General features: G+C 45.4%; 1 protein-coding gene across 1 annotated transcript in view; it reads right to left on the bottom strand.

The window, feature by feature from the left end:
* Positions 1–23,701, bottom strand: part of LOC142578791 (fatty acyl-CoA reductase 1-like) — a 61,090-nt gene that overhangs the window by 11,750 nt on the left and 25,639 nt on the right. The window contains exons 10-12 of the mRNA XM_075688367.1: positions 22,345–22,638; positions 12,977–13,106; positions 12,257–12,384 (exon numbers count right to left, since the gene is read on the bottom strand). Coding sequence (XP_075544482.1) covers positions 12,257–12,384; positions 12,977–13,106; positions 22,345–22,638 — 552 coding nt within the window. The remainder of the gene's footprint in view (positions 1–12,256; positions 12,385–12,976; positions 13,107–22,344; positions 22,639–23,701) is intronic.

Below are 23,701 nucleotides of genomic sequence, written 5' to 3'. Positions count from 1 at the left end.
CCTCAGCACCGGACACAGAGCAACAGCGCATGCAGCAGCATTTCTCCAGCACACGCTGTTGGGCGTAGGCACCCACAGTCCGGTGCCAAGCACAAAAGTGATCATATCTCGTGTACCCGAAGGCAAAAGATCGAGGTAACGGCCTTTTCGTGCAAATCTGCGGCCAGCACCAAAACCAGCGTTCTTGAAGCAAGGGATGCATATTGCTGGACGATCGCTCAATCATGGCCCGATGTATGACATTCCATATGCTGCGACCGCCATCACAAGCGCCATAAACAATTCCATGTCGGTGGGACGTGGATTTCCTTGTTTTTTCTGCATTTTTCTCACCGAGGCGCACATTATGCAATGCAATGCCACGATCGGCGGTTCTTCGAAACGAGCGTTCAGTTTGTGTTCAGTTTTGCTTCACGCGATTGGCCTAGGCTTTGCCGAATCATCAGCCGCGGGGAACGCAAACTGAACACGCGGTTTCGAACAATGATCTACAATCTTGCCTACAGTAGGTGTGCAAAAACTCATCACATGTCAGTAGCAACATGCGTGCCACTTCAAACGGGTGATCAACAAACATGATGGCGACCATGACGTGTTTCCAATGCACTAACTGCTTCTGGCACCTGGTTGTTTTTGTGAAAAAAAAAGGCGGCACCCACACAAGTGTAATGTAGTGGTATTTTACGCAATTTTAGTGCAAAATACTCGCACTTGTGTAAATTTTGGAGCCTGCTAGCCTTACACAAGTAGGTAATATGCAGAGTTACGTTTCAGCAAATTTCGTTGATGCTGGATTGCAGTACAGCGACATTTCGTTGCCGAGAGGTTCGAAATGCATTGAACCTTATGGGTGTTCACCGGGGATACGAAAATGTTTCGTTGTGAGATTTCGTTATCGTGGGTTTCGACTGTAATTAACTATTTTGTGTTCCCCTTCAAGTTCAATATATCCAGGATCAACTGTATATGCAACTGCACCTACAGCATGAATTGACTGGCAGGCTAGTTGGTTCATTATCACAGAAAAGCAGTGATATCTGCATGCTCCTTTCTATCTTATCCTGTCTCCTGGCACTGCTTTTCTGTAAATGCATATTTTTAGCTCGTGTATGCTGACTTTTCTGTGTAACACATAGCAAAACTGACTTCAGAAACTGCACTGTCTCTTCTAACAATGATCCCAACTAATGGTGCCCGATTGCAAAGCACAATCCTTCACATGTTTGCACACACATTTACAAAAACTGGGAGAAGAACATGACCACATACAGAGATTGCCATTAAATATTGCCATATAAAGTTACCTTTCCCAGCCACCACCTTTTACCTGCTAACAAATATCCAGAGTTATCACCCAGCCCAAGACGTGCCTCGAAGTTTCTCGAATGTTATCGCTGGTTCTATCTGTTGCTTATCTTGCTGCCGAGCCTTGTGTAATCAGATTGCATGCGCAACGAAAACTGTGTACATTCTAGAGCTTACACAAGCATTAATGATTATGCTGGAAGGTTCAATGAGTTATGTATAAATAGCCAATACATATGATCGACAGATCAGATTTCAATAATCTTAAATTTAGAAAAAATTAAATTATGAGGTTTTATGTGCCAAAACCATGATCCGATTTGAGGCACGCCGTAGTGGGGGACTCTGGAAATTTGGACCACTTGGGGTTCTTTAACGTGCACTTAAACTGAAGTACGCGGGTGCTTTCGCATTTCGCCTCCATTGAAATGTGGCCGCCGTGGCTGGGGTTCGATCCCGCGACCTCATGCTTAGCAACCCAACACCATAGCCACTAAGCAACCGCTAGATTTCCACAAACGCTAGTAGATTTCAACAATCGAAGAGTGTGCTCACCGCTGTAATTTTGACGAGTTACTTGTTTTGCTCGGTACAGGTTCGCCTAAAACAATTAGTTCCTCACTTGCATTGTGCCACTGTGGTTGTTAACCACCACTACAACGCGACACCTGGTGGAGGAGCTTTTGCGTTCGTGTACCAGGCACCCCAATAAAGAATGAATGAATTAACGAATGTGTGGTGCTTAGTGGCCAAAGAGTGCCATGCCAGTGTTAATGAGTTCTATGTTAATGAGTTAATGAGTGATAAGTTCTATGAAGTTGGTGTGATGTGGCTGTAAAGGGGCCTAAAAATGTTCGTCGTAAATTGCGTAAAATCTATGTGTAATAAGATTATGGCAACAACTAATGACATGTACTATGAGCATTAAAATGCATTGCGAAAGAGTGATGCGATATACAAAATATGTCAGATGCTAACATTGGCTAGAGCACTAATGCCTCACCAGAGTCCTTGAAACACAAAGGCCTGGAGGCATGTGCTATACTAAACAATTATCACAGCAGCATCCTCTGGATAGAGGATGTGCTATGAATTTAATGGGCTTATAGTAACATGTAGGTCAAGAAAGCGAGGACAGCTCTTGGTCTCAAAAAGCAGTTCTTTACCAAGGAACATAGCTGGATGAAGAGGGATGCAATACAGTCAAATCTCGTTACTATGAACCCCATATTAACAAATTTCTCAAATTTACGAATATTTTTGAAATCCTCACCAGATTGCCTATATTTTCAATGTAAAAATATTTCAAAACTATGAATTTCAATACAGCGCATATTTCAGAATGACGCACATAGTTCATTTTCCCCTTTATGACCAAGGAACATCAGTATTACGAATTTGGCTATAATTAACAGTGCCGCAACTCTCACGTGACACAAACCGCGAGTGCAGTAGCTATGATCATCACCATGTCGAGTGCCAACTGCTTCACCACAAAGTTCACCAAGAACTTCACAACAAAGGTTTGGCGGTGTTCGCGCGAGATCCAACGATGAATGCAGCTAGCAATGGTGTCAAGAAGAAGAGAAAGCAGTTTTCGCTGCAGGACAAATTGGACGTATTGCAGGAAATCAACGCAGGGAAAAAGCAAATCCATGTGTGCAGGCAGCGCGGCATTGCTCCATCGACCGTCGTGACCATTTTGAAAGACCAAGACAAGATTGTCACGCTTCACCGGGAATCAAAACTCGCTCCTACGAGGAAATGGCTGCAGCTGGGAAACTCAAAATGTGGACCAAGCTGTTCTCATGTGGTTCAAACATGCCAGACTGCAATACGTTCCTGTTTCTGGCCCAATGCTCCAAGAACAAGCCCACGAATTTGCCGATGCACTTCAAATAACTGGGCTTGACACCAGTGCAGGTTGGCTTTTTCGTTTCTGCCGAAGGAACGAAATAACTTGGCAGGTAGTCTCGGGTGAGGAAAAGGCTGCTGACAGAGAAGGTGCGGATTCCTGGCGAAATGACCATTTTCTAGAGGTGGCTGAATCATACTCTAAAGACAACATTTTCAGCGCGAATGAGAACGCATGTTTTTATCAGCTCCTGCCAGACCGGACGATGCACTTCTAAGGACAGCAGTACAAAGGAGGGAAGAAGTCGCATCTTCGTGTGACAGTCCTGCTCTGCTGCAATGCAATAGGCACGAAGAAAATTGAAGCGCTCGTCATCGGCAAGTATGCAAAGCCTCGCTGCATGAAAAACGTCATGTCGTTACCATACGACTACAGTGCCAACAAACAAGTCTGGATGACCAGAGAACTCCTTTCCGATTGAGCATAGCAGTTTGGGCGAGTTGGTATGTCATGACTGTTTTAGGCTTGTAGCGCAGCTCAGAACAAGCAAAAAGGAAGGTGGGAACGGTAAGATGGCAGGGAAGTTAGCGCTCACCCTCTTCTCCGTTACTTTTCATTACCCCTGCCACAATTCCTTTTTGCTCTTTCTGAGCTGCACTACAAGCCTAAAAAACTATTTTTTGATTGGCTCATCAAACACGATGACCGAAGAATTCTACTGTTTGTCGACAACTGCTCTGCTTACACTGTGAATGTTTACTTGACGCACGTTCGCTTGGAGTTTCTGCTGCCAAACAATACGTCCTTGTTGCAACTCCTAGACCAGGGAATTATGAGAAATGTGAAAACAATTTTGTAAGCACCTTGTGCAGCGGTTGATTATCAACCTCCGCCTAAAGCAGCTAACTGCAATCAATATTTGTCAGGCAGCGGAAGTGCTCACAGGAGCTTGGTGGAACTTGAACGTATGCGCCTGTGCAACTTGAAGATGACCTGTAAGTGACCAACAACAACCCAGGAGACCTGTGGACTGAGGTTGCAGAACTGCTGCTCCCCCTCTCTTCCTTCCACGACTACGTAGAGAATGACAGCGCAGCCCTAACAGCGGCGGACCTGACAATCAAAGAGATTGTTAACGGCGTTCGCGACGTCTCCAGTGACAATGATGACATGAAGGAAGACTACTGTACGTCACCAAACACAGAAGATGAAATCGTGTCGAACATTGATGTTTTAGTGCACAGGAACACTTTCATCAATCGATGCAATGATGTACCTGATGAGGTATTGCGCAAAGTGGAAGATGTAGACGCATTCCTAATCGGTCATGCGTGCTGCACGCGCCAGAAAAAAAAAATCAGATTTCTTCACATAAAGCAGCTTTGAAGTGAGTGAAACATGTTTATTTGAGAGTATGCTTATATGCAAATGCGTCTACTGCCAAGGTACATCATTTTTATTTCTAGGTTTGTCCACTGGCTTATAAACGCAGGTTTTTCCATCACAACAATATTTCAAAATAACTAACTATTTTAGGCAATCCCGCGTGGTTCGTTATATTGAGATTTGACTGTAGCGGTATGCAAGAGGAAAGTGTTTCTTCCTCTCTCTTTTGGCTTCCCGACACTCCAGGAAGATGTGGAGGACGGTCAGCCTGTCACCACATCTACCACAGACTGGAGGCTCGTTACCAGTGAGGAGAAAGTTACAAGTGCCAAATGTGTGTCTTATTCTGAGCCAAGTGAATAGGATATCTGTGTTCGTGTTTTCATAGCTGGGGGGCAGAGAACTAACTTTGGCTTAATCAAGTGAACCTTACTGCTCGTTTCAGCATCTCACAAGCGTTGCCAGTGGCTTCACAGTCTGTTTCGTAGGAAAGGCTTCATGTCTGTGGCAGGGGCAGCAGCAGAACACCTTACGATGCTATTGATTTGGTAATTTACCCTCGATTCCTCTATGGCCAGGAACCCGGCATATTACTACTTGTCTATGCGATAATTAAATGTTGCACAAGAGTGAGTAAAGTTCAATAAAAACAGGATTTGTATGCTTTTGTAAACACATTAATGCTTTTACAAGACTTAACGAGTCTGTGAATGTTATTACTCTCAAGTTTTAATTTCCTTGTGTTTTACTGCAGACAGTATTGCATAGGCTTCTGCAGTGAAGATATTTGTTAGGGGGTTCAATACATCAGATTAGGAAAAGAGGGACCAACGGCAGCGTAAGATATGCCAGCATGTGGCTGACGCGTCTGTGTATAATTCGGACCAGGAGTACTTCAACTGAAGTTCACAGAAATGCATAGCGATTTTGAGCTCAGGAGCATGGTTTGCGACCTCTACAAAGGACACATTACATTCTGTCACCTGTCACTCCCAGGGCGGTAATAACTTAGCTGGCAGCATTAGGCAATGTTCGAGAATTGGGACACCCATTTCTTTGCTAAGTTCTCTCACATGCAGCGAGAAAGGTAGTGTCATAGAAGGTCTATTACGAAAAAGTGTTGCCTGTGTCAAGTTTTCAACGTTTGTGGAACATGGATGTTCCTTATTAGACTGCACTTTGAGAAAATAGGTGAAGCTGATGCATGTTCTCTAAAAATGGAGTGACCACTCATTTGACTATGTACAGACTTTCGACAGGGCTTGTTCTAAATGCGCCAGTGGCCAGGCTGATACCCAGATGGTGGACAGGACCTAACATTTTTAGCGCTCTCGGGGCGACAGAGTGATATACCACAGTACCATAGTCCAATCGTGATCAAACTAGGCTCCTGTAAAGATTCAATAAACACTTCCTGTCACTACCCCATGTTGTGTGAGATAGGATTTTAAGTAAGTTCATTGGTTTTAGGCATTTTGCTTTAAGATATTTCATGTGTTAAATAAAAGTAAACCTGGAGTCAAGTATAACACCCAGAAATTTGTGCTCTTTGTTGACAGGTATTTGTTGTCCACGCAGTTCTGCAAAAGGATCAGGAACCTGGCTTCTCTTGCTTGTAAAGAGAACACAAGAACTTTCGTGGGAGTTGATTTTAAATCTATTTTTGTCTGCCCACTTGCACACCTTGTTTAAGCCCTGCTGTACCTATCTCTCAGACACTGTAAGGTTGCAGGATTTGAAACCTATTTGTGTGTAGCCTACATAAACGGAAAAAGAAATAGCTGGTGGTAATGATGTACGAAGAGTGTTCATTTTAACGACAAAGAGTGTGTAACTGAGCACACAACCCTGGGGTACCCCAGTTTCCTGTATGAATGCACGCAACACTGCATCACCTACTTTCACCTGGAATGTACGGTTGTGTAGGTAGCTTTCTATAATGTTTAACACATTGCCGTGGATGCCTAGCGCTGACAGGCCGCACAGTATTCCGTATTGCCAAATTTGTACGCCTTTACCATATCGAGAAACACAGATAAGAAGGATTGTTTATGTACAAAGGCATCGTGAATGTTTGCTTTGATGCGCACAAGATGGTGGGTTGTAGATCGGCCTTCCCTAAAGCCACACTGACTTTGTGCAGTGGTGGCTACGGCTGCCAGCGGATCGGCGTGCGAGAGCACGGGTTTGAGGCGGCGAGACAGTCGAAATAGCGGTGGTGGCAGCTTTGATTAATTCCATTTCAGACCTGCAGTCAGGGCAATATACATTGACTCTATAGAGTACGTGGTGGTGCCGCGAAGCTGTACGAATTATCGGGCATGTCCGAAATATTGGGCTTCTGGAAAATCGGTCGTTAACGTGTCTGGCAATACCTTGTGCTGATGGCACGACGTCAACGACAATTCGTTGCGATTCGTCTGTTACTGGAGCCAGCCTTAACATGACTTTCATTCCCTTTCAATAAATGTACAGCTAATTTTCCCTGATAGAAGCAAAAATTCCCTGAGTTTTCCCTGAGTATTTCCAGACTATTCAAATTCCTTGAGAATTAGAATTCCTGGTTTTCCCAGTTGGTAGACACCCTGTATTTATCTTTCCTGGTGAACCATCTTGCACCGACTAATTGTTCACAGTTATGGCCAGCCTCAGATGTGCCTTTCTGTATCGGAAGTTTCTCGAATGTTACCACTAGTTCTATTTGTAGTTTATGCTACTGCTGAGCCTTGTGTAATCAGATTGCATGAGGCGAGATTAGCGGTGTACATTCTAGAACTTATGCAAACACCAGCGATTACGTTGGAAGGATCAATGAGTCATATACAGTCTATGACCGTTACAAAAAATCTGCATAGAACATATTTTCGGATATAAAAGGCTATTTTACTCAGTTTGGTCTGCCTATATTATCAGTGTAACCTCTGATTAATGCCACAATGGCATTAATCGAAGCCACCGCCTCAAACCGCTCTCTCGCACACAGATCTGGGGCCCTATAACATAAAACTATTCTAAAATGTTTTTATTCCAATCTCCTGACGTCAAATTTACGTAACCGCAGGCACAAGCATCGGGCGGTTACTCGCAGGGTTGTATGAACAGACCAATCAAACACTCTCCTCGTTCATAGGAGGTCACTTTTGTTTGCTTCAAAAATGAATAACATTGCCTACGCTGAGCGGCTTGTCTTATCTAATTGGCTGACAAGAGCCGAGGAGCACGCTCAAGTGGAGAGGGGTTTGATGGAGCCAAGCCACTGCACTGAAAATTGATAATCAGACGAAGAGAGTGGTGCCGGTGTCAGTGACTGGTCTGCTTTCCCTTATTAACTCGCGGTGGCTGGTCGAAAATCGCAGCAGCATGCAACGGAAGGTGAAGAATGCTGCTGAAATGGATCCTCAGCAAAGAAGAGTTGGCAGAACGAAGTCGTAAACGTGCCGAAAATGCTCAAAAACGTTATGCGGCCACGCAAAAAGTTTTATTATACGCAAATAAACCCATGCTTTTCGGTAGGTGCGAGTAGCCAGTGCCTGTGCAATTGGCGGCAGCCATCATTTATTCCTTTCAAACGAGGCAGCATGCGGCTATCCAGAAGAAAACTCAGTTTTGCTCAGCATATTAATGCATTTTTAACGTGTACACGCCATTTTGACGAGGTGAGCTCTTGTGGTTTTGTGAAGTCGCCTGACAGGCAGGTGAAGTGGGTGCAGCCCGAAAGCCTTTAACCAATAGCTGAGGGCTAATGGCAAAAAGGCATTGAATCAGAAATAACTATTTTGCTTTTGTTTGGTCAAATCGTGCATAATCAGTGTGCACATATCATATCAGATGAGGAGCTATCACGGTTTTCGTGACGTCCCGTGACAGCTAGGTGAAGTGGGAATGGTTTTTAACCAATCGCATAGGGCTGATTGCAGGATTGGAATAGAAAAGTTTGGAATAGCTTTAAGTTATAGCACCCCTGCTAGCAACCATAGCCACCACTGCAGCAATGCTATGCCTAGCTACTTCCGATGTTCACTACTAAGCTTCATGCTGTTCAATGCCATGCTTTTCACTGAAACAATTCGCTGCTGTCAGCAATGACACCGACTGCGCCTTTGTAATACTTGCCACTGGCTTCGAAGCTCAGAAATCACAGCGTGTTGCATAATGCAGGTTCCTGAAAGTCAGCTTCGCCTCAATACAGCAGCCTTATGCAGGTGAAGCATTACAGGTAAGCTTAGATATAATGAATGTAAATAAAATGAAAGTATTTTCATAACTTCTTGTCATTGAACACCATGTATTTAAAACCTTACTATAACAGTCTCTTTATATGTGATTTTAATACAGTAGAACCTTGTTGACACATTCTGGGAAAAACGATTTTTCGGCACCAACGTTCAGTACATCGCCGAAGTGCAGTTGTATGATATGTTTTCTAGCCGCTAGATCCAACGTAAACAAGGAAATGTGCGAGGCACGCGCTATCGAGAACAGCAGCTTCACCGCAATACTCGCCTGCCCATCACGTGAAAACACTGGCATGCGCTCAGTTTCTCACTTCAGTACCAGCAAATCATCTACGGGCTTGTTGCACATGGCATTCACAGCTATTATCGCCAATGTTATTGCGATAAGCATCTTCGCCTATCTGTTTCACAGCAAGTGATACCGTTGGAAGCATGGTGCACGCTTTTAATAGGCGACAACCCCAATGCACTGCAGTTCCTTGCCGCAGACTGCGATCGTATATATTTTCCGCCACTAGATCCCATGTGAACAAGAAAAGGCGCGAAGCGCGCACAATTTCTGATTCCAATACCAGCAAATCTCCACCCGAGTCGTCGCACGCCGCATTCACAGCTATCGCTGCCAAATCGATTGCGCTGAGCATTTTCGCCTACCTGTTTTACAGCGCATGGTGTGTAGTGCCACTGGTAGCGTACTGCACACTTTTAATAGGCAATAATCCAAACGCACTGCTATTCCCTGCTGCAGGCAGCATGATGTGGGCTTCACATTTTGCTTTGGCGGCATGCGGTGTCGCCTCCCGGTTCGATTTTGTTTCGGTTTCCCGTTGCCGTCTTAGAACACCACGCAATAGGAAAACAACAAAAGCATCTCAGGCCGCGGGAGCACCACCAGCCTGACGCGTGTCGGCATCTTGTGCTGCAATGATCCACGCGATGCTTCGCATTTTGTAGACGTGAACAATAGTTGAGTCGCAAGAAGATGAAAACCGTTTTTTCTGTTCAGTATTGTTTGTCCTGCCCTCTAGGACGCGCTCAATCGTTTTACAGAAATTGTATCCTCGCAAATAACCGTCGCAGTCTTTTCATACCATTCAATTTGCCTGTTACTGCTTTACAAGGCACAAAGGCAACGCGGAAGCACTGAGATTAAATGTATTATGCTGGTTTACAAACCACATGTATTAGCTGCTGTATTTAGCAATGCCATTGGCCTCATATAGGAGCCTGACATAGACATAGCCTAGTAATTTCTAGTGTACTATGCACTTGAAACACGTGAGAACGGTGCCGGTGGCTGACGTATTTATTTTAGAATGACTGACCCTTAGAATGTTTCAGGTTTGCATTAGGTTGGTCATACACGAGCACTCTTATGTTTTAGTTCCTACGCCAAGCGATCAGAAGAAATTCCAATTCACGTTGGCAATTAAGAGAGAAAATAGCTTTTTGTCGAGTGGAAACTGATACAGCCATAACAGCAAACAAACCGTGGCTGGTGATACACGTCTCATGTTAGCGCAGCCACAAGAAATTTCCACACACTGTAGTTACTGCTGCAGTGAAAGGCTACACAGTGGTTTCCCAAAGTCCTTTTATGAACTGACATCATGGATATTTATTGGAGAATGAGCTAAAACATCAGCAAATTTTTCTGCAGCAAGCTTCAGCAATATATTCAAGCACCGCCGCTCCAGCTCGCACAAGTCAGAGAAGGGAAAAGCTCGCAACACGGCCCTTCTTCCTCACCCTATGAAAACATATATATATAGGCCGTTTTATCGGCGAAGAGGAACGCAACCTCGATCCAGCGTGCTGTACCGCTCTCCTTCTCGCACAGGTATGTGCGGATCATCTTTTCTCCCACTGGCAGCTTGGAAAAATAGTAGTTTCATTGTGAACTAGTGTGATTCTAACGTGTTCCGTCTGTGCTTGCTGCAATGTCAGATGACTTAACATCAACGGGCTACCACTGCGCTGTATTCAGCTGCAAAAATAACTTTCGGAAGCAAACGTGAAGCGCTTCTTCAGCCGTGGCGACTTCGTGGACTCCGCCACTGCAGTTGCAGACAAGAGTCTGCTTTGTATTGCCAGCATAAACAGAAAAGACTTAATACCATCAGATTAGTCACATGTATGTTCAGAATATTTTGTTTCCAGTGAGCGCACGGCAAAGAACTCGGCACTTATGAAAAAACTGGGATATGAACGAAAGGTGCATATTAGAGTCGGTCAACCATTGCAAATGACCAAAGTCAACTATTTCTTCATGCACGCACATTAAAGTTATTCTGTTCAAATGTCTTCTAAGATTATCATGCTTGGTAACTAACGGTCTGGCGGAAATTGACCTAGTATGTACCACGAAAACAGTACGTGCCAACTAAGAAAATGAAGGTGTTCCTTTCATTCTCTAACATGTGCCCGCTACTCCTAATTCACACGGATTCTCCCGTGTATACGATTCTCGCCAGCAAGTTGTATGGGGCCGATGCCACGCGTTGCGCACTGTATTACTTCAGAAAATAAGGTTGCTGTTTCAAAGTGCAGTTGTTAGTTTTGCAGCCCCTCTCGAGTCGGTGAGGTGCCCTTGCACAAGACGTAGGAGTGCACATTCTTTCAAAGCATCACGTGTGTCAAGTTGGTTCTGGCATATTTGTGGCCACTGTTATTCAGCTGCTTTATCCATGTTGACGGCTCTTCCGGTTTAGTTATTTTGCAGTTCCTTATTGTGTAAAGCCATTCCAGGGTGCCAGGTAAACAATGCTTAGAAAACCACACCGCGAAAATTTTAGGAGCACGAAGGCTATCTAATCATGTTTCCTGGGAGCTTTGCAGTTACCTGTATTGGGATGTACGTTGGTGCGCCACACCGCATGGCACACAGAGATGCCCCCGATTGTTGTAACCTGAGTGACACCTTAGTAGAGTTCAAGGCTACTCATACAATATTAATACGTTGCACGTATGTCACGTATAGACAATGTTCAGACTTGACTTGCCTCCTACTTCGATCGCGGGCAGAGCTGTGGAAGCGCCTCTAGGCCCGCCACCGTTTGATAATGAGGCTATTTCTAAGCTAAAAGCTTAGTGACGACACACTAAGAAGTTTCCCTATCCCCAAACTTGTTGACGCCTCTCAGGAAAATGCAAAAACTTGCCACTCATCGTCAGCAGCATATTCACGGTGCGCGCTTTAGCACGATCCCACATACCAGCATGGTGCCAGATAATAGAAGGCACTGTTTTCTTGAAATAGCAGCACCCTCAATAAAAAGGGTCTAGAGTAGTATGAGTAAGCAGATTGGGAATGAAAATTGCAATGAGAGCTGCAATGACAGCAGACGAGACAAGTGGCTCTGGGGAGGAAATGCCACTGGTCAAACAGAGGAGTTAGCAAGAATGGATTCAAAAGAAGCGATGCACATAAAATTCTCACAGGAGTAAAATAAAACTGACATCAAATTTAACCTACCGTTTCAGTCGTTTTCGAGACTCTGGGATGGTCGAAGGGTCTTGTTTAAACAGGTAGCGTCTCACACCGAGAAGATAGTTTTCCCAATAGCTCTCCCAGTTAATCTTCCGAATGTCTATGTCAAATGTCTGCAATCAGAAAATTCGAAATTAGATATGAAACAAAAAGCAGAGAGAGTCGGTTCCCACAGATTCATTCACATTACCAGTAACATAAGCAAATTACGGCAACTGTTTAAACCTGATCAAACCAAATTTTAAGACTCCATCTTACCATCAGGGGCACACCATTACCAAGCATCCAAAAATAAAAAGCAGTGCCTTTTCTGGGCTAATATAGAATACAGGGGGCGCCAATTCCATAGAAAATGATTAGAGACGTAAAAGCAAGTTTCAAAGTGTACATGCTGTGAATGCTATTTCCCTATCAAAAATGCACTATAGGTCCATTCCAGAATTCAGCAAAGGCACATGAAAGGCTATCTTCACAAATGACATGGCCCCTTGATTTTTTTAGACTTACAAACTTTCTGTAATTGTTAATTAAAAATACCAACATGAACCGCCTCAATATTGCTGAGAGCGAAAGGGTGCAATGTAAATGAAAAAGAAATAAGTCACTGTCCCTTTCTCTGCGCAGCAAGATGAAGACAAGCAAAAAAAAAAGTTCAAAATTAGAAATCACACAAAAGAGATGTACTGGTATGAGGTGTTTGCTGACCTGCCTATCGAAGGGCGACAGCCTACTGTGGAGTAGCAGCATGTTGTTGGACGAGAAGTCCCACGTCTGCGTGGTGAAGAACCTCACTGCTTCCATGGCACTCTTGGACTGCTCCAGGAACCGTACCATGCTGGCACAAAATAAGAGGACCCATTTAAGGCACATCTTACAACTAAGTGTCACTCTAAGCTGACCAACCAGCTTCTATGCTCAAAAAAAAAAAAAGCACAATATCCATGACAGTACAGCCCACTTATAGCAAACATAATTACGTGGGAAGCAGTTGTCATATCTGGACTTCCATGAAAAATATGTAAAACGCAAGGCCAATGCAGCCAGTACCAATAAGCCATTTCTTCAATGAAATGATTGAATGCTGCAAGCTGATGTTTTGGAGACTGTCCAGGTGGTTCATATACCCCGCAGGGCTCTTAGAAAATAATGGTATCATGCTACAATTAGCAGTTTCCAGGAATGTTAACTTGCAAGTACTTGTGACCCCATTCACATCAGCAGCATGAGCTCAGGTAGCCTGTGACTGTATAACTTGAATAAGGTAATTACAGCTGACAGATCATCATAAGTAGACACAGTAAAACCTCATTAATTCGACCTCCCTCAATCCAGAAAATCGGATAACACCGTATGCATTAGTATTTAATGGCATAAAACTGTCGTTAACTTGTACATATTTGGCTGCACACTAGTTAATTTGGACAAACCTCGGAGCGCAGCACGCATAGAGCGCCGCGAATGTGCAATGTCCGAGCAAGAGGGGTGCTAGTTCTCAACCGAAAACGAATTGGCGGAGTCTGCATCGCCATTCATCAGTGGAAAATGACAAGAATGCGGGCTTCATGTTTGTCTTTATGGTCGTTATTCTTGTGTTTGCAGCTTGCCCACGACACCATGTTGGGCGTGAGCCTTTAGCACCGCGTGGTCGCCATCAGTGATCATGTCAATAGCAACCATGGTTCCGCCTGGAGCATTTGTGCCTATAAGTAGTTTCGTTTTGACTCTGTACGTGCGTTGGCTGCATGCCTTTCAGAGCCACATAGTCACCATAAGTGACTGCACTGATGGCAACAGTGGTTTCATCCACAGTGGTTGTGGGAAGCAGTTGTTTTTTGATTGAGTGCATGTTGGCCGCGCACCTTCAGAACTGTGTAGTTAGCATTCATGATCGTGGCGTTGACAGTGATCATGGTTTCATCCACAGCAGATGCAGCAAACAGTTTTATTTTGACTCAATGCGTGCAGCTCCAAGCCTTTAGAATTACATGGTCGCAATCCATCCATGATTGCATCGATTGCGACCATGGTTTTGTTTGCAGCGATTACAGCAAGGAATAGTTTTGTTCTGACAGGGTGCAATGCATAACCGATACTGCAGCCCACACACTGGCATCAAATCCACTGGCTACATCACAATGAAGATGTGTGCAGTAGCAAAAGCATGTCTTAGATGAAGATAAAAGACAACAGGTTTCATGCCATGGCAGCAATGCAAAAGACTCCGTGACGCCTTCGCCACTGCAACCACTAATCAGTCATGAGATGAGAATTTCAGCTTTCAAACTGCTTTTGTGCAAAGTAGAGACAGAATTTGCTAATCCATTCGGTAAATAAAAACCGGGCTGATGTGTTAACAGGGATGGAAGAGCCCAAGGAAGCTTTGGAGCAGCTCTGGGAGCAGCAAATTTTGCACTTTGGAGCAGGTTTGGAGCATGAATTGCCCGTTTTGGAGCAATAAACACATTTTGGAGCAGCTTGGTAAAGGTCAACATGAGTGAAATACAGGCATACGAAGAAAAGTTGTTCCTCATTTAACTTTGTAGAACACTATTAGGTTACGACAAATCAGTTCCTGGTGAAGCCTGCAAGGTGGGCAAAACTCATGACAGGGAAAAATGACTGTAGGTAGCAAGAAGCTACAAGGAAGCCCATACAGGTTTCTCAGAAACCACCATAATATTACATACCGGATGTGCCAACTAAATGTGCCCAAGAAAAAATAATAACCGAGGGCTTTCCATTCATAGTCTCGCATTAGGCTAGTCGATTTTTTCTTTATTCTTTTGTTCAGGCAGGTACCAGGTATGGGACCCTCAAAGCTCTTAACTTATAAAAAAGCTTGTGGGGATGCGCGATTCTCGCGCGTCCCCTGATATGTTTTTCCCGCATGGCGCGTCTCCTGTAATCCGGCTTCGCCGCGTGGCCTGCGTGATGCCCACGGCGGTCGATGTGGTTGGGGCGCAGTGCGAGAGATGGCGCGAGTGTTGCGTTGCTAACGCCACCTCACGGCAGGGTTACTTGGGGGCGCAGGGGAAGACGGGCTGGCTCTTCCCCGGCGGGTCGGCGAACGGCGTGGACATCCCGCGCGCCGCCGACCCATGCTTCTGCGAGACCGCCTCGCGTGGCCGCCTTGGAATGCGCCACCATTCGCGTGACAGTACGCGCGAACGACCAGGCGTTGGGATCCAGCATGGGGCGAACATATTCGCTCGTTTTCCGGTCGCGGTGGGTCGGACTTCTAGATTTGTCGCGCGCCCATCGGCATGTTTTGTGGATAGCAACTCGGCTAGCAGGCATTGATCTATAAAAGGTGCAATAAATGCCCTTGTGATTGTTTGCACTGCTGTACTGTCGTTCCTTTGTCCCAAGAGTACAGAGTGGAACCCCCACATCTGGCTGCCCAACGTGGGACTCTTGGGGCATCGGACGATAGCTTTAAGTTTGCTTCGTTCGAGACCTTTGTTTGAACCGAAGCGTAGGCCTAGCGTGGATTTTGATGGCTAGCGTCGGCGGCGTGCTTTCTTGAGCGAGGTGATGGTAGCTGTAGTGTGTTTGAACATATCAACATGCTAAGCCTTTTCGCAAGTGTTTAGCCACGTGGTCTGCATCCTGGGAGAGCGAGGCTGAGCGCCCGCGGAGCCGTGGCAAGCCTGAAACGAGTGAGTACGGAAGCCTCGTGGGTGGTCCGAATTTTTTATGTATATAGCTTCTTCTATCTCTTTGACTCGGATGAAGTCGCGGCTCTGGGAGCCGGGTGGCCGCGGGCCACGGGTGCCACTACGGGCTGACTGGTATTGCGGCCTGGCACCGGGCGCTCCGACACCGTCTGGGACGGTGGGCGCCGTCAACTCGGATGCTGTGTGCACCGAGCGGTGTAGGACCACCCCACAGAGCTGACGTCTCCTCGCGGCTGCCTGTTTTGCGCTCATTTTGGGTGTTGTTTTTGGATGCCGGCTGTTGTCAGGGTAGCGACGCTTTAGGCCTAAGGTTTTACGAAGCTGCCCGTCGCACGTGGAGGGACACAACCTGGTGGACCGTGGCGTTGAGGGGTTGCAATTTGCTTCCTTCATTCTATTTCGCCTCGCACGAATTGAAATTACTCATTCGGCTCAAGGAAGAAGCGAGCTTCGTTCACATGAACTTAGCATCCGAGTAGCTGCCCGATCTTTTGCTAGCCGAGTTGAACATCGTACCACGTGGGCGATGCGCATGCATAATTCCTCTCCCTTGCACTACTTTAGTGTTTGCCGAGTGTGTTGAGTGTACGCAGCGTGATTGGAGTCAACCCTGGCTTGCTGTCACCTGCACATCGTCTGCGCTGCTGCTCCGGACTACAATCGAGCCACCCCGGGCGTTGGTGATGCTGTGGCCAGTTCGACGCGGCGACTTCGGCGGCCTCCTGTATCCAGCTCACAACCCTCGGCGGCGGACAAAAGAGCCGGCGGTCACCGACAGCTACGGCGGCTCTTGCCAGCAGGGAGCGTCGGCGCGAGCGACGCTTGCTCGTACCGACTACTGCGTCGTCGTCTCCGGAGTCCTGACCTGGGATCGTGCCGTCGGGTCGCAAAGCTGCTGCTGTGACCGGCGGACGCCAGCGGTGTAGCCAGGGACAATGTCGGCTCGCATGCTATGGACAACGTGTGGACATTTCCTGGGCGCGGCCACTGTTGCGTTGATGTTAGACCGTGGGACATGTCTCGCCGGAATATGTGGTGATTTAAGGTTGGGGGGATGTGGGGATGCGCGATTCTCGCGCGTCCCCTGATATGTTTTTCCCGCATGGCGCGTCTCCTGTAATCCGGCTTCGCCGCGTGGCCTGCGTGATGCCCGCGGCGGTCGATGTGGTTGGGGCGCAGTGCGAGAGATGGCGCGAGTGTTGCGTTGCTAACGCCACCTCACGGCAGGGTTACTTGGGGGCGCAGGGGAGGACGGGCTGGCTCTTCCCCAGCGGGTCGGCGAACGGCGTGGACATCCCGCGCGCCGCCGACCCATGCTTCTGCGAGACCGCCTCGCGTGGCCGCCTTGGAATGCGCCACCATTCGCGTGACAGTACGCGCGAACGACCAGGCGTTGGGATCCAGCATGGGGCGAACATATTCGCTCGTTTTCCGGTCGCGGTGGGTCGGACTTCTAGATTTGTCGCGCGCCCATCGGCATGTTTTGTGGATAGCAACTCGGCTAGCAGGCATTGATCTATGAAAGGTGCAATAAATGCCCTTGTGATTGTTTGCACTACTGTACTGTCGTTCCTTTGTCCCAAGAGTACGGGAGAGGAGACCCCACAAGCTTGAACGCGTCCAAAACCATGCTGTAAGATTTGTTTCTGGTAATTATAACTTCCATAGCAGTATTACATTAGTTAAAGAGGACCTTGGTTAGAAAACACTAGCACACCGCCAATTAACTGCAAAATTAGAACTTTTTTTCAGAATTTACTCTGATCTCGCAGGAATAAATAAGAACTTGTACATTTTCCCTCCCCACTTCATCTCTAAACAATGTGATCATGAGCTAAAAGTTCTTTAAATGCGCTGTCGTACTGATGTCTACCGTAATTCATTTTTTCCACATGCTAATAGGCTTCCCAAGAGCGTTGGTGAATGTAAAACGTGTTCAGAGTTTGTCTTTATTGTCACGCAGTCTGCCGTAGTATAATATCATCCCGTTTTTTTTATATCATTTGGCGGGCATTGCGCTTCATGTGATAGTGTACCCTTTCCATTTCTGTGTTGCAATTTTGCAGCGCAGTTCACTGAAGACCGTTTTGCCATCGAGCTGACTCATTGATGTTACGTATTCTGTTACTTTTACCACCTGTGCTTAGTTGTTTTAAGTTTTTGTCACATGTTCATTTTCCTTCAATTGTCCCCCCTGCAATAATGTCTTTGTGGTGCTGTAGGTACTTGTATAAATATGTATAAACAAATAAGCTAAGATTTATATTTAATGAACATTTATTACCTTGCTTATTCAATAAGGTGCCAAAGCAAAGGTTGTGGAATACATCAAGAAATGACCGATAACAGCATATAGGGGGTTTTGTTTAGCTGCACCACATTTTTTAGATTGCCTATGGCGGATAGCACAATTCTAACCCTTGATTTCAATTACTGTATGAGGTGGCCATTACTTCTGCGAGAAATAAAAGTTTTAATTTGAACAATTAACATAATTGTGTTAATTAACATTTTAATCAATTACTTTACTGCGCATATTTAAATCAACTAATTATAGTTGGCGAGTTCACAAGGTGTATCCACTTGGAACAAATTCTCTGAACAGCACCATTTCCGAAATATAAGTGCCTGACGAAATGCATTGGCGTTCCAGCTACTTTAAGAAACCACTGTTGAAGCCCGCAAGTGAACACCAATGCATTTCGTTAATGCATTTCGAAAATTAAGATCTTGTAACTGGTGCTGTCCAGAGAATTCGTTCCAAGTGGACAAGCCGTGCAAACTCGGCAGCTATAACTCGTAGGTTGAAATATGTGGCGTAGGGTAATTAATTAAAAAGTTAAGTGGCATAATTATGTTGATTATTCAATTGAACATTCATTTCTCATAGAATTAATGGCCACCTCTTCGAGTAATTTAGATCAAGGGTTAGAACCGTGCCATCTGCCATAAGTAATCTATAAAAAATTTGGTGTCGCTCAAAAAACACCCTATAGCAACCTAGGTCTTGTATGGTCCTTTCTTTTTTCAGACAAAAAAAAAAAAAAGGCCTGTTTTTTTTTTTGTCCACATGGCCACATGTCCCCACACCAGCAATATAAATGGTCTTGGACAAACATACGTCATCAGTGCATTGCATACATCACGAATGTGCAACCCTAGGTCATAGTTTTGTGACAGTTCAAAAAGCGAACCCTTACGAGATGGTGCTATTTCGCATGTGATAGGGAACGAAGATGTATGCTAAAAAGTGCTGACACGGGGAGAAGGAAGTGCGACAGCTCGTTCCCAGTGCCACTGTTTGACGAGATTTGCGTAAAGAGTGGTGCAATTCTTGATGTGCACAAGCATTGTCATGATCACAGCATTTCTTTTTCTTTTCCATTTTCTTTTCAGGCTTTCATTTCTCGTTAAAGAAACGTCGCCACAAATCCTAGTTTTCTTTTTTTTTAATGCCATTATCGGCCATTTGTCAACCTCATCCACAACTTTTTATTGACATCTTATCAATTAGGCAAGCTTATAAATTCAGTTTTAAATGTATTCATGCATAATGAATGAGAAATATTCACAGTGGCTACCATGAACTACACCCACCAAGGTACAGTGAAAGCTGTCCGCGCAGTGCCCTCTGGTATTTTTTCATTCTCAGCGACCTTCGGTCAAGACTAGAATTCCACAGAATAAATGTGAAGTGACGTACTGGTCATTGCACGTTTTCTAGTATTTCACATGGTTGCCTAGAGAATGCTCTAAGATGTTTTGAAAGCAACAAAGGGTAAAAAATTTTCACCGGCTTTCCGGCCTGTGTCGTCAACCAATACTTTTAACAAGTTCAATTATACTTGATTATTCACACTTCCGCCACAGGCGTCATAAAGCCAGTGTAAAATGGCTACCAATATTTCGAGCACTGAACAATGGCTTATTAAAATTTTTGGGCTCGATTTGCACAAGGTGCATCATGAACATCATTGTCGCGAATGCTATTACAGAGGTTTGTGGTTTCGCTGAACATTCAATTACGACCACAACTTGGCCACCAAGGTTGACTAAATATGAAACCTTACACTCTTGGCTTGAGTTTCGCGGTGGCAAGAGCCTGATTTTGTGTGGTGTGGCCTGGCAGAACATAGTGTAGCCTCAGTGCAAACTTGAATGACGATTGCATTTGCCATTTTTCATGAAAGCAAGCAGATCATTTGTTGGCCTGACACACTATCATACCGGTAAGTGGATGTGGTGCACATGTGAAATAGATTTACAACATCACACGCACAACAGTCACCCTTAATCAACGCAGATGTACCAATAGGGCGCAATATCAAGTGCTGAAATGTGTAATGAAACTGATGAGCTACACACTAAGAAGACTGCACAACCTTATTCATTCCGACTGCCCTATGAAATGAGTGCCAGTTCAAGTCATCTACATATACGCAAATGTATAGCACTTCTAGAAAACATTCGTAATGCATTGTAAAACACAAAACTGTTTTCATTTTTTTGTTGCCTAGTTACAATTATGCCACCAAAGGAACTCACACTCCAAAGACGCTGATGCTGAAACGGATTGCTTAGGCTTGGATTGCAGCAACACACGTGCTAGCGAACATATGTCTATGGGCTGTGTGGTTGCCACTGAATCATCACATGCTGCTAAATTTGGCAACTTCGTTCGAAATTAGTGTTCTGGTGCAGCACTTCCGTCCCCGTATTAGGCATTTTTTTATTGTTCTTTTGGTACTCTCGATAATTCGGAATTCAGTTATTTCAGACATCTTTTTCAGTCAGTGAAACCTAAATTAATTTGTTTTATTGTACCTCATTTCAGGGTACCTGCCTTTTTGCAAGGCAGGCGCTACACCCCTACTGTAGATCCTGTAGAGCCCAAAATAGTTACACTAAGCGTGCTTGCATGGCCTCTGATATTGCAACGGTGTGCCACTGCCACCTCAGAAGCCACACTTGAGCACTGGTTAGTTTCCGCGAGCCGCTACTAGATTGTGCTAGTTACTGTCCTGCTGATGATGACATCGTAATCATCACCCTATCCCACCAAATCAGGAGTGGTTCTTTGCAGAGTGTTCTAGTCGGCGAGCCCCTTCCTTCATTTGCGCCATGTGCAAATCAAGCTGACAGTGCAAGTAAATATGTCTCCAGTGCCTCCAGGAAACCAAAGAGGCCACAGGGACACTGAAGCTGGAACCTGGACTAGTCCCAGCTAGGATCCCCCAATGCCCATTAGGTGCCCCGAAGATCCTGCACCACCATGTTTATTATAATCTCATGTACTCTCTCAGGCCTCCGTTTGCCAGTATTAACGCAATAGTGTTAAGGGCCCTGTGTCACAGGAAATCCGGCATCGGTGTCATTGTCCGATGTCCCACGTCTGCGTCTGGCATCCAGTGTCAAACGTATCAGCAAAAAGATTTTGGAACCACCCATATCCAGGCCCTCCATGTGGCGCAAGGAAGTTACTGAACTAATTTAATTTCTCAAGCTAAAATACGCTGAAAAATCTTAAACTACAAGTTACACACAACCTACAGACATGATAGTTCTCGGATTGTTATTTGGCTATACGAGAAAACATGATTCTGCTACGGGAAAACTCAAAAGAAACCCCTTTTCCAGCATTTTTACCATTCATAAACGGGCCACAGTGTCCGCCACTTGCGTGCGCCGGCGCATGAATATCTTGGAGGCCACAGAACGGCACACCAATTTCCTTACAACAATTCCAGATGGCACTTGCCTCCGTCACATCGCGGCCCATGCAAGAGGCAGTGTTTCTACCGAAAGCCCTGCCTTCGTGCATGGCATTCGCTACAAGCGTTTCCCAGTAACCATTACGGTTACATACACTGCAGTTGCCTGGAAGTGTGAAAAGCGATTAGGGATGTTTGAACGCTATCGCATTCCATTCTTAAAGGCAAAGCTTCAGCGTGCGCTACATTTTTATTTTTGCATGCTAAATGATCTCTTAGTGCAAAATCACACAGTAAATGCAAATGTCTTTCTGCAGAAATAAATGTCAAAAAAGAGGAGGTGCACTGTTCTGAGTGACTAGCTGCTGCCACCACCAGCTGAAATGTCCTGCAACAAATCTCTCCCCGGCGGATCACAATCACATGGGAGTGGTTCTCTGCAGTGTGTTACAGAAGCACCCACCTCCTCCTCTCTGGGTATACCTCTTCTTTCTTGAATGATTTCAGCAAGTTATTACATCTCAAATTGTAAAATGAGTACCAGACTGAAAGTGCCATAACATGACCCATTATCAGACAGGCCATCATTTGTTTTATGTCAGAATATGTGAACACAAATAAGTTTCAATATAGAGACAAACATAGGCCATGCTAAATAATGGCACAGGTCTGCCAGTATGCTTACCGTGGTCTCCGGCCTGTGCAACGGCTCAATAGGTCCACAGCGAGAGCCGGCAGGTAATTTCGGAAGAACACCATGATGGATTGGTAAAGGCGGCTAGATGTCATATCCACACGGGGGCAACTCAGGGTATCTTGGAATGGGTACTGAGGCAGGAACTTGGCAAGGTACCGTTTTACATCCCCCACTACCAGCTTGTTCAGCGAGCCTGTGACGCAGTTGTACACGGCCGGTGGTTGAGCCTCGACAGTTTCCCAGTGCTTCTCCGTGGCTGCTTCCAACTCTCTCTGCCGTGCCCTAAAGAATTTTAAAGACTTGCAGCCACAAACCACACACCTCAAGGGACAGCAATTCAGGCAGACAGCTGGTGTTGTGCATAGCCGAAGGCTAAAACTGAGCTTCTTTAGGGTGACATCAACAAAATGTGCTGTCTACCAATGCAACAAGGAACTTCAGAGAACTAGGCAAGTAAATAAAATAGAACCCACCTCCCTCACATGCAACTAAGAGTAGTTGTAGCTGCTAGTCGAGAAGGAGTATGTAGAAGTTCCTAATTAGTACCATGTACCGTAACTTCCTTTTCTGTTCAGGGGCCTTCACAATTTTCCAATCATGAATGTACACTGACTCGCACAAACGTCCTGTATCCCCAAAGCAAGTACAACTTCATTATACAGTAAAAGCTCGTTAATTCGACACTCGTTAATTTGGAAATTCTGATAATTTGGATCGCCCTATTGGCCCCGGCCAAAAGGCATGTTAGTCTATGGGACCAAACCTTTGTTAATTTGTCATAATTCGGCCCCGCACCACTTAATTCAGACTAATGCTGACGGCTGCCTCTACACAAAAGTGTGGTAAAGCAGCGCTGGCACCACTGGAGTGAAACCGAAACCTGAGAGGCATCGCCATTGTCATCAATTAGTGGGGGCGATCACATCGTCACCGAACATCGGTGTCTTCTTTCTTCACTCTACTGCGCCTTCGACACCATTTTCCCTTGTGTTGTCGAGTCGGCATCATCTCTTCTTTCGGAGTTTTCTTTTTTCGTTGTGACCGTGTTTTGCATGCCACCACCATCGTGCGCTACAGTGATGGCAACACCGGCAAAGCAGCAGAAGTACGAAGCCAAGAACTTGGCGACTAAGGTAGAAATTTTGATGGCTTTGAAGAACGGCGAATCGCGACAGCACATTATGACCCAGTACAATGTGAAGCGGAGCACATTGGAAACGTACGTGAAAAATTAAGATTCTTCAAGCCTTCGAAAGCGAGAAGTTTCATGCATCAAGAAAGTGGTTGCAAACCGCAGCTCATCCCCAGCTCAAAGAAGCTTTGCTCCAGTGGGTTACCGCTTGTC

The sequence above is a fragment of the Dermacentor variabilis genome, chromosome 4 (genome assembly GCF_050947875.1).
Source record: "Dermacentor variabilis isolate Ectoservices chromosome 4, ASM5094787v1, whole genome shotgun sequence".
NCBI classification, from domain to species: Eukaryota; Metazoa; Arthropoda; class Arachnida; order Ixodida; family Ixodidae; genus Dermacentor; species Dermacentor variabilis.
This window is presented reverse-complemented; position numbering and strand designations above follow the sequence as displayed.